This window comes from Palaemon carinicauda, chromosome 30 (assembly GCF_036898095.1).
Source record: "Palaemon carinicauda isolate YSFRI2023 chromosome 30, ASM3689809v2, whole genome shotgun sequence".
In the NCBI taxonomy this organism is placed as follows: domain Eukaryota; kingdom Metazoa; phylum Arthropoda; class Malacostraca; order Decapoda; family Palaemonidae; genus Palaemon; species Palaemon carinicauda.
Genome location: NC_090754.1, coordinates 29,401,589 through 29,413,836, shown reverse-complemented (window position 1 = coordinate 29,413,836; position 12,248 = coordinate 29,401,589). Strand labels below are relative to the sequence as shown.

At 44.0% G+C, this 12,248-nt stretch overlaps 1 protein-coding gene across 7 annotated transcripts in view; it reads left to right on the top strand.

Moving 5' to 3' along the window:
- LOC137622964 (cytochrome b5 reductase 4) overlaps nucleotides 1-12,248 on the top strand; it is a 200,037-nt gene that overhangs the window by 112,180 nt on the left and 75,609 nt on the right. For all 7 annotated transcript variants that reach the window (XM_068353564.1, XM_068353559.1, XM_068353565.1 and 4 more), the window contains one exon: nucleotides 2,485-2,717. In XM_068353564.1, coding sequence (XP_068209665.1) covers nucleotides 2,485-2,717 — 233 coding nt within the window. The remainder of the gene's footprint in view (nucleotides 1-2,484; nucleotides 2,718-12,248) is intronic.

Sequence of the window (12,248 nt, the reverse complement as noted above, 5' to 3'; positions counted from 1 at the left end):
ACTGGCTGATTTAGAAAGGCAAAACCTCTAAGAGACAATGTTGCTTCGTACAATCAGGGAGAAGGTTTCAGAGAAGTGGAATGTCTCTTCCTCAAGCGAGACTTTTTCAGGCGCACTGGTGACTGTGCCTGTTGGGTGTCTAAACCTCAGAGTTCTTTGGCCCCGTCAAAAGTCATAGCTCAAGTCTTCTCTAGTGGCAACTAGTCCTGTCGATGTTAGCAGGGATTCTATGGACTTACGAGTGAAAGAGAAACCGGAGTTGGGAGATAGAGATCACCAACTCTCTCAGAGCAGTAGACCTTGTCTCTACTTCCCCTCCGTTGATGCTCTTGGGGATAGCCTCTGAGGTATGTGCCAACACACATCAGTAGCGCCACACAAATCTGCCTGGATGAGACTGCAAGGTTGCCGGCTCTTAATCTCTTCCAATAACTCCCATCTTGTCACACCGTAGTGATTTTATCAAAGCACAGTGGTGGTAGAATACCCGGACAAAGGTATTCTGGGCACATCATAGAACATGCAGTCAAAGATATTCTTTGCATGATTACTGTTTGTCTATCCATTTGAAGATGGAGTTGGACACAAAGCAACTCCATTGTCATCTGTAACCCAATTCAGTGCGGGCAAGGAGAAATTCCTAACAGTCATTTTGACCAAGTGAACTTGGATTGCGGGCTCCGAAGGATTTTTCTCTCCCTCTGTTAGCCATCTATCTCTTGACCCTGGTGGGATTTGCAGATGAGAGGACATCTCGTGTCCGGAAGTTTTTTAAAGTATTGTTAACCAGTACGGGGTAACCATGCACCCCTATTAGAGGTCCACCGACATCAGAAAAATGCTTACGGGCTCATTCATAAAAGGGCATCAACAGAGCAATTAATGACCCAGATAGTACTAAGCTACAACAGGAAGAATAGCTTCCAGATCTAGCCCTGTGGTAGCTACTCATCAGGTGTTGAAGAAGCTGTCTCGAGATACCACACCACTCTCACCTCCTTTTTCCCTGTTAAGGAAATTGCTTACAAGTCCTTGAGCAATTTTTTCCCTGGCCCTGTGGTAGCTACTCAACAGGTGAGGAAGGAGGTGTCTGGAGATACATCACCACATTCACCTTTTTCCCTGATAGTGAAATTGCCCACAAGTCCTTGGACAATTTTTCCCTGGCCCTATGGTAGCTACTCAACAGGTGATGAAAGAAGGATCTGGAGATACCACACCACATTCACATTTTCTCTGTCAGGGAAATTGCCCACAAGCCACAATTTTTTCCTTGGCTCTGTGGTAGCTACTCAACAGGTGAGGAAGGAGGTGTCTGGAGATACACCACTTTCACTTCCTTTTTCCCTGTCAAGAAAATTGCCTACAAGTCCTTGGACAATTTTTCCCTGGCCCTGTGGTGGCTACTCAACAGGTGATGAAGGAGGGGTCTGAAGATACCATAGCACATTCAACTTTTTCCTTCTTAGGGAAACTGCCCACAAGTCCTTGAACATTTTTTTCCCCTATCCCAATGGTAGCTACTAAACAGGTTGCATAGTAGCAAGCTATGGTCCTGCATGAAAAAGATGAGCACCTCATCTAAGGTAGCACATCAACCACAAGTGTAAAATTGAAATTACAGTAGAATGACTGGCTATTCTATTCTTACCTTTTTCTCCTGTCTTAGGGGTATATTTCCTGCAACTGTTATGTGGTGGATCAGATGTTTGATGCTGGTGTGGATCATAAGAGTAGCCTCTTTACAAACTGCGTCTTTGATGTAGTAACTCCCCCATCCTCCTTTAACAAAGGATGTATGTCTGCCAAAACCTTTTTCTTAAAATATGCATGGTGTAATATTTCTGATATCTCCCCTCCATAAGGAGATAGCTGTTCTGTTACCAAATGCTAGTTTCCCATTAACTAGTGCTGTACAGGTACATGTTTAGGCCCTAATAGCTTCTTTATCCTTACGATTACCTAATTAAGAGATTATTGTGGTCATCTTCCGGTATTATTATCCCACTCTCATGTATAAGATCAGGAAGGACACTTCCCAGAAGAAAAAGAACCTTCCTGTTTGACTTGACAGGTACAGTATCCCCTCTCACCAAAGAGTTAGATGCCTAGATTATAGAACAATGGTTTTTATGAATATTTTGAACAATAAAATAGTTTTAAAAGTATATTTGAATTTCCCTAGCTCTAAAAATGGAAGAATTTTAATTGGATTTGTTCCTTCAATCAGGCAGATGGGTGGGCAGATACCTTCACCCACTTGCTATTGCCTAACTTTGTCCCAAAGTATTTTCTACATTAAGTGACTTTGGTTTATTTAGTTATGAAAAATACAATTACTTTTAAATTCATTGTTTAAAGTCAAACTTAAGCATCATCATCATATACAGTAGTATGTCATAATTTTACATTCTTGTTGTTTAGTATATTAAGATACTTTCTTCAAGTGATATAATTGTGATATTGTTTTGTCTTTTCTTCCAGATGATGCACGTAATATCCCTCCAACTAATTCCCTAACAGTTCCCTCATTGAATGTACCAGTGCAGAAAGGAGGGTCTAATTTGAAATCGCCTTTACTGTCTCCAGGAACCCCATCATCACTTCCTACCCCCAAGTATGATTGGTTTCAAAATGATTCTAGAATCAATATCGTTGTGTACACCAAGTGGAAACATATAACAAAGGAATATGTTGTCGCCATCAAAAGGGGAAAGGTATGCATATTCTTTATTAATATTAAGATATATTTCCCCAAAAACAAAAATTATAGCTGATTTTTTTATACAAAGCAATAACTTATTATGCCATTTCATTTGTCACAAAATATTCCAAGGCAAACTTCCAAAAGTAGGTAGGAAAGAATATCTATCTATGACCAAAAAAAATGCAAGCAAGATAAGAAAACACAGTAGTTGCCACTGTTGAAATATCAGGTCTAGCAGTGGTGCCATGTATTGACATTCTGACTCTAGTTGAGAAAAAAGGTCAGATACAACAAAGAAAAACTTGCCATATTTTGGATTTAATATTTTTATATACAGTTTAAGGTATCAATGTTTTATTAAAAAATGAGTGCCTTAATGTTCTGCCTTTGTCTTGGGACGCATTATGTTTTTTTTTTTTCAACTGTCACTTTTTATATAATGTTCCCCTTCATAATTTTCTGAATTATTCTCATAAGTAAATACTAAGTTTACTGATTTTTTTTTGCTGAAGCCAACTTGAAAAGCTAACACCTAATAGTATGGCACCATTTATTAAATAAAAGCAATGTAGACAATATAATTTTTACAAGTTGTTACCAAATTATAGCAAAAGTATGAACCAATGCAAACCAGTGTACAGAAATACACATGACGTAGAATGATAAAATCTTAGTAGCAAATAGATTTACCAATGATATAAGGATATCAGTCTCTGGCACTGTTGTTGAGTTAGTTCTTTATGCATGTTGTATAAGATTTTTTATAATTCTGACTCTCCTTTGCATTCAGATCTTCCCAGAATGTACCATACTGTACAGTACGTAGTACAGTGAAACCTCTTTATCTGCTATCATTAAATTTCCAGCACCCTGTGGCTGTGAAATTCTGCAGATAAGACTAAGGATTTTTATTCCACTAGTAAATATTCACTTAAAATTTAATTGTACTGTACTTGAATGTAAAATACACTTGAGCTGTGAATGTTCTTTATTGTAATAATGATATAGGCTACAGGACAGTACGTTAAAATTGCATACTGGCAATATTAGATCTCTCTCTCTCTCTCTCTCTAGTATATATATATATATAAGCATATTAATGTGGTGTAGTATACTAAACTCCTGCGTATAAATATTTTTAATACTTTATTCTGTATATTACTGTGGCAATAATATAAAATTGTCCTGTAAGATAGCAATGATAATGATGATAGTAAAAAAGTAATGGAAAAACAAAGATACATAGTGCTGTAGCTTCATCACCAGCATCTGCTAACTAAACAGCTCTTACATCATATAATACACTTACAATAAAGGTATTACCAATGAAAATTAATAAACAAGGCTCTAAAACAATGCAGCTTTGTAGAGTTCCTGGTTATGTAATATTTGATATGAAGTGTAGGATAAAATTATTGTAAACAGAATTTTTATAGCTTTTTTTATTTTTATACTCGCCTGTTGTTCATATCACTTCTACTCGAAGCTGTACTGACGTTTACCACGAAATGTAAATTTTCAATATTAATCTTACCCGATGATCATGTAGCTGTCAACTCCGTTGCCCGACAGAAATCTAAGGTCGGGATACGCCAGCGATCGCTATACAGGTGGGGGTGTACACAACAGCGCCATCTGTGAGCAGGTACTCAAGTACTTCTTGTCAACAAGAACTCAATTTTTCCTCTGTCGTGCCACCGGCAAGACCTATTTGGATACGCTGTTGATTCTGGAGTTGTTTCTCACGATTTTGGTGATGTATTCGCTCTAGATTTTAGCCTTCGCTATTCAGGAAGCTTTATCATTAGCTTAGCAAGCTTTTGGAATTAATTTGGATTAATTGTTAACGAACTTTGCTAGTTTTTGGAATCCCCCCTTGACCATTTCTACAATTCAAGATGTCTGACCATTCTCAAGTCCCTAAGTACAGGCAGTGTAGTGTTAGGGCTTGCACTAGGCGTCTTCCGAAGGCCTCCATAGATCCTCACACCGTTTGTTCCAATTGTAGGGGTAAATCCTGTCAATTGGAAGATCGGTGTGAGGAATGCGCTGGGCTTTCGGAATTCGATTTTAACGAATTCCTCAAAAATGCACGTAAGCTAGAGAAGGATAGGATCAGGAGGAGTTCTTCTCGCTCTGTGGATTTTTCCTCTCCCCATGCCCCTCAACCTTTTCCTTCCCCTGTAGTGGTGACTCCCGACCCTGCTACTAGTGCTCAGCCATCCATGGCGGATATGATGCGTGCCATTCAGGCTCTTGGTGACAGAGTGGAGTCATTGGCTAATGACCGTAATCAGCTTTTGGCAGATGTCAAAGAGCTGAAAGCGAAAAGTGCAGTGGGAAGTGTTAGTGCAAGTGAGGTGAAAAGTGTCAGTGTCAGTGTTGCGCACGAGGGTACATCTGTTCGTGCCAGTCGTCCTCCCAGTCCGGGACCTCTTGCAAGCTCCCAAGCCCAGGGGAGAAGCAATGTCGAAGGACCAAAGGGTTCGGCAGGCCTTGATCAGCGTACGGATGTACCCTCAGTGGTTGCGGACGTTTCTCTTAGAGATCGTCCCATCCACATACAGACGAATGAGCCCTATATTCCCTCGTCTGTGGAAGAAGTTTCAAGGAGGAAACGATGGACCAAGGTCTCACGACCTCTTAAGCGTAAGGTCCCTGCCGAGCGAGTCCAACAGCCCAGGTGTAGCCACTGGGTCAGTTCGGACTCGCCGCAGTCTTCCGAAGACTGCACACCTCCCAAGAGAGGTAGAGTGGTTCCACAACAGGCTACTGCTCCGTCTGTTGCTGCTCCAACCACGGTAGACCCTAAGTGGTCCATGCTGCAGACTATGCAGTCTCAGCTTGCTGCGTTCATGCAAGAGTATCATGCTGAGAAGGTTGACACTGCCCCTGTTAGCCTACAACCTGCCGCGGTTGTGCGCTCAGCAGATACTGCGGCTGCCTGCTCCCACACTCCACCTGTGAGAGCTCCACCACCGATGCGCAGTCCTCCCTGCCAGACGCATGTTCTTGCTGCACCATCCGTTGACATGCGTGAGCTACCGCATCAGCAGTGGGAAGGTGCTGTAGAGCTGCCGGGCTCTGACTCTTTGCGGCATGCTCCGCAACCCATGCGGCATGCTCCGCATCCCATACGGCATGCTCCGCAACCCACGGCAGTCCCTCCCACGCACCAGCACTCTGCTTTTGTTGTTGCCAGCTCGCAGACTGACCAGCAGCGGCATGATGTTGGATCCGCAGCAGCTACGCATGCACCCGTGCTGCCGGATTCAGCCGTTCAGCTTTCTGCTCCGCCTTTGCCACTTCCTACTCAGCTTTCGGATGATGGAATTTCGGATGACGAACATGCACATTTGGATGAACCGCACTCAGACTTAGAAGAGCCCAAGTCTACGCCTCCCTCCTTAGACTTTCGTAAAGTCCTTGCCTTGTTCAGGGACTTGTATCCAGAACAGTTTGTGTCTGCAACCCCTCGCTCTCCTCCCTCCGAGTTTGCTCTGGGCATGCAGTCTGCTGCTCCTGCCTTCACCAAGCTTGTCCTCGCACGCTCATCCAAGAGAGCTTTGAGGGTTTTGGGAGAGTGGTTGCAGTCCAAGAAGCAACTGGGAAAGACTGCTTTCATCTTTCCGCCTACCAAGCTTGCTTCCAAGTCTAGCGTCTGGTATGCCACGGGAGAGCAACCCGGCTTGGGGGTTCCTGCCTCTGCCCAGGGCGACTTTTCAAGTCTGGTTGACTCTCCCCGCAGGCTGGCTATGAGACGATCGAAGATTTGCTGGTCCTTTTCTGACATGGATCATCTGTTGAAGGGAGTCTTTCGTGCTTTTGAGATCTTCAACTTCCTCGATTGGTGTTTGGGAGCGTTAAGCAGAAAGACTTCCCCTTCGGATAAGGACTCTGCCATGCTGATCATGTCTTGCATGGACAAAGCCATTCGGGATGGGTCTGGTGAACTTGCGGCTTCGTACACGTCGGGAGTGCTTAAGAAGAGAGAACATCTTTTCTCCTTCTTGTCGTCTGGTATCACTCCTTGCCAGAAGTCGGAGTTGTTGTTTGCTCCTCTCTCCAAGTGTCTGTTTCCGGAGGAGCTGATCAAGGGGATGGCTGCCTCACTGATCCAGAAGGATACCCATGATCTGATGGCTTCTTCCGCACGTAAGTCTAAAGCTTTACCTTCCGTGCCTAGACCTTTCCGTCCTGCAGCAGTAGACACACCAGCTACTAGGTTCATCCCGCCCTTTCGTGGCAGAACCTCCAGCAGAGGAGGTACCCGTGCCGACAGTCACCGTGGCAAATCCAAGAAGGGTTCCAAGTCCGCAAAAGGCAGGATCTGACTGCCTTCCTCTCCAGACAGCAGTGGGAGCCAGGCTCAAGTTTTTCTGGCGAGCTTGGGAGAGCAGAGGTGCAGACGCTCAGTCTGTGAAGTGGCTAAAGGAGGGGTACAGAATTCCGTTCTGCCGCAATCCCCCTCTAGCTACATCTCCCATCAACCTCTCTCCCATCTACAAGGAGAAGGACAAGAGGCTAGCGTTGCAACAAGAGGTGTCGCTCTTGCTACAAAAGGGAGCGGTAGTCATAGTCCGGGACCATCAATCCCCGGGCTTCTACAACCGTCTCTTCCTGGTAGCTAAGAAGACAGGAGGTTGGAGACCGGTGCTGGACGTCAGTGCTCTCAATGCTTTTGTCACCAAGCAGACGTTCACGATGGAGACGACGAAGTCGGTCCTAGCAGCGGTCAGGAAGGAGGACTGGATGGTCTCGTTAGACCTGAAAGACGCGTACTTTCACGTCCCCATCCATCCAGACTCCCAACCTTTCCTAAGGTTCGTCTTTGGAAAGGTCGTGTACCAATTCCAAGCCCTGTGCTTTGGCCTAAGCACGGCACCTCTTGTGTTTACCAGACTGATGAGGAATATTGCCAAATTCCTTCACTTGGCAGACATCAGAGCCTCCCTCTATTTGGACGACTGGCTTTTAAGAGCTCCGTCAAGTCGTCGCTGTCTGGAGAATCTCAGATGGACTTTGGATCTGACCAAGGAATTGGGCCTCTTGGTCAATATAGAGAAGTCCCAACTCGTCCCTTCCCAGACCATTGTCTATCTAGGTATGGAGATTCAGAGTCGAGCTTTTCGGGCTTTTCCGTCGGCCCCAAGGATCAATCAAGCCCTAGAATGCATCCAGAGCATGCTGAGAAGGAACCGGTGTTCAGTCAGGCAGTGGATGAGTCTAACAGGGACACTTTCATCGCTGGCCCAGTTCATCGAGTTAGGGAGACTCCACCTCCGCCCCCTTCAGTATCATCTAGCTGCTCACTGGAGAAAGGACATGACGCTAGAGGCGGTCTCAGTGCCTGTTTCCGGAGATGAGGTCTACACTAACGTGGTGGAAGAACAGCATTCTTCTCAAGGAAGGTCTACCATTGGCTGTTCAGACCCCCGACCACCGTCTCTTCTCGGACGCATCGGACACGGGCTGGGGTGCGACACTGGACGGACAGGAATGCTCGGGCACGTGGAATCAGGAGCAAAGGACACTTCACATCAATTGCAAGGAGCTTTTGGCAGTTCATCTGGCCTTGATAAACTTCAAGTCCCTCCAGCTAAGCAAGGTGGTGGAGGTGAACTCCGACAACACCACAGCCTTGGCTTACATCTCCAAGCAAGGAGGGACTCATTCGAGGAAGTTGTTCGAGATCGCAAGGGACCTCCTCATTTGGTCAAGAGATCGAAAGCTTTCGCTGGTAACGAGGTTCATTCAGGGCGACATGAATGTCATGGCAGATCGCCTCAGCCGGAAGGGTCAGGTCATCCCCACAGAGTGGACCCTTCACAAGAATGTTTGCAGCAGACTATGGGCCCTGTGGGGTCAGCCCACCATAGATCTATTCGCTACCTCGATGACCAAGAGGCTCCCGATGTATTGTTCTCCGATTCCAGACCCAGCAGCAGTTCACGTGGATGCCTTTCTGCTGGATTGGTCCCATCTAGACCTGTATGCGTTCCCTCCGTTCAAGATTGTCAACAGGGTACTTCAGAAGTTCGCTTCCCACGAAGGGACACGGTTGACGTTGGTTGCTCCCCTCTGGCCTGCGAGAGAATGGTTCACCGAGGTACTGCAATGGCTAGTGGACGTTCCCAGGACTCTTCCTCTAAGAGTGGACCTTCTGCGTCAGCCGCACGTAAAGAAGGTACACCCAAGCCTCCACGCTCTTCGTCTGACTGCCTTCAGACTATCGAAAGACTCTCAAGAGCTAGAGGCTTTTCGAAGGAGGCAGCCAGAGCGATTGCCAGAGCAAGGAGGACATCCACTCTCAGAGTCTATCAATCAAAATGGGAAGTCTTCCGAAGCTGGTGCAAGGCGAATGCAGTTTCCTCAACCAGTACCTCTGTAACACAGATTGCTGACTTTCTGTTACATCTCAGGAATGTAAGATCCCTCTCAGCTCCTACGATCAAGGGTTACAGGAGTATGTTGGCAGCGGTCTTCCGCCACAGAGGCTTGGATCTTTCCACCAACAAAGATCTACAGGACCTTCTTAGGTCTTTTGAGACCTCAAAGGAACGTCGGTTGTCCACTCCAGGCTGGAACCTAGACGTGGTTTTAAGGTTCCTGATGTCATCAAGATTCGAACCGCTTCAATCAGCCTCTTTTAAGGATCTCACATTAAAGACTCTTTTTCCTCGTTTGCTTAGCTACAGCTAAAAGAGTCAGTGAGATCCACGCCTTCAGCAGGAACATAGGTTTTTCAATATTAATCTTACCCGATAATCATGTAGCTGTCAACTCTGTTGCCGACAGAAATCTACGGTCGGGATACGCCAGCGATCGCTATACAGGTGGGGGTGAACACCACAGCGCCATCTGTGGTCAGGTACTCCAGTACTTCTTGTCAACACCACCTCAATTTTTTCCTCTGTCGTGCCTCCGGCTAGACCTACAGTGAACCCTCGTTTATCGCGGTAGATAGGTTCCAGTCGCGGCCGCGATAGGTGAAAATCCGCGAAGTAGTGACACCATATTTACCTATTTATTCAACATGTATATTCAGACTTTTAAAACCTTCCCTTGTACGTAGTACTGTTAACAAACTACCCTTTAATGTACAGAACACTTAATGCATGTACTACAGTACCCTAAACTAAAACAGGCACAAATATTAAAGGTGATTTTATATCATGCATTTCCTAAACATGCTAAAAAGCACGATAAAAAATGGCAACCAATGTTTTGTTTACATTTATCTCTGATCATAATGTAGAAACAAACTGGAGGTAGAGCTTTGCTTATTACCCAGACATATTTCCCATACTTTTCCCTTAGAACTACATCACATCTTCCTACTTTAGGTATATATATATATATATATATATATATATATATATATATATATATATATATATATATATATATATATATATATATATATATATATATATATATATGTGTGTGTGTGTGTGTGTGTGTATATATATATATATTTATATGTATACACATATACATACCTACATATATACATAAATACATGCATACATATATATATATATATATATATATATATATATATATATATATATATATATATTACTGTATATATATGGGTTATGGAAAAAATCCGCGAAGTGGTGAATCCGCGATGGTCGAACCGCGAAGTAGCGAGGGTTCACTGTACATGGATACGCTGTAGATTCTGGAGTTATTGCTCACGATTTGGTGATGTATTTGCTCTAGAGTTTAGCCTTCGCTATTCAGGAAGCTTTATCATTAGCTTAGCAAGTTTTGGGAATTAATTTGATTTAATTTTGGTGACGAAGAGAGTATGAACTCTCTTTCACTTTTAATGGCCGACCCTTCCCTTAGACGGAAGTGTTGGTGTCGAAGAGAGTATAGACTCTCTTTCTTAATTTTGCTTAACAAAAGTTATAGATTTATTTTATATCTCTCCGCCTTTTATAGGCCTCTTCGATTAACTTCCTTTTATTATAAACTTATTAAAATTAATTTTTATATTTGTTTATATTCGACCTTTCCTAATAGTAGGCGGTCTTTTTTTTTTTTGGAACCGAAGTTAATTAACTTTGAGCCCGTCATTTCGTTTTTACCTGTTAACATATTATGCTATTTTAATGTTTTTGAAAGAATTTCTTTGATAGTCTCGTACTGTTTTCAAAGTTGAACTAACGTTTTGTTTTGTCTCTGCAGTTGTTGACGTTCAGAACGTTCAACTTGCGCTCTATCGTTACGATAGAGAGAGAGTATTCACGGTGTCACATTGCAGTAAGAGTAGAACGATTCTATCGTTTTGTTCATTCTTTCTTAGCTTAAATGGTTTTAATTCTAATAAAGGAACTTTTTATTTGGGAAATCTTTCAGTTTTTTTCCTTTAACAATAATATGTTTTAACGATATATATAATTGGGCTCATCTCTCAGGTTCTAAGTCAAGAGAGAGAGAGAGAGAGATAGAGACGGAGGGAGAGAGAGGAGGATAAACGTTTCGTTCAAGCGGGTAACGTTGTTATCGTTTTTGCTCTTCTCCCTAGTCTCTTTAGGGGAAGAAGGTAAACGTTTCTAGAGTTTTATTCTTGTTCTCAGGCTTTATGCGGTGAGAGATTTTAAACGTAGTTTATTTGATCTAGTGTTTAGTCTCTTTTCCAGCCACTGAATTATTTATCTTTCATTATGTTTTTCTGTTACATTGTAATACTGTTTTCGCAATTACTAACTTTTAATGAAGGATAGAATTGCGTGTTTCAGGTACAAACCACTTAAAGTTTCGAGTTCAGTGAAATAAGTGCAAACAGAAAATCAAAAGTGATAAAGTGATAAGCGCAAAGTGTTACAGTGTTGCGTTCGAGGGTTCGTCTGTTCGTGCCAGTTGTTCGCCTAGTCTGGGACCTCTTACAAGCTCCCAAGCAGGGGAGAAGTAACGTCGAAGGACTTATGGGTTCATCAGGCCTTGATCGACGAACAGACGTTTCCCTCCGTGGTTTCGGGTGTAACCAACTCACGTAGCCGACGTGATCACCCCACCCACACAAAGACGAGAGAGCCCTTTTATTCCTCGTCTGCGGAAGAGGTTTCTCGCAGAAACCATGGACCAAATCTTGCAGCTTTTAAGTGCAAGTCGGTCCCTTCCGCGCAAGTCCAACTCCTAGGTGGTGCCATTAGCACTGGGTCAGTTCGGACTTGCTGCAGTACGACAACTGCACACCTCCCAGAGAGGCAGGTGGTATCGCAACAGGCAGTAACTCCGTCTGTTGCCGCACCAGCTGTTTTAGACCCTCAGTCTCAACGGACAGTAGCTCCGTTTGTTGTTGTCTTTCTTAAACTCTAGTGGTCTATGCTGCAGACAATGCAGTCTCAGCTTGCGGTGTTGATGCAGGAGTTTCAGGCAGAGAAGGTTAGCACACCTCCTCCTGCGAGCGCTCCTCCACCTCTGCGCAGTCTACCCTGCCAGACGTATGATGTTGAGGCTCCTCCTGCCTCCATGCGTGAGCTGCCGCATTGGGAGTTGCCAGGTACCAGCGCTATGCAGCAACCTC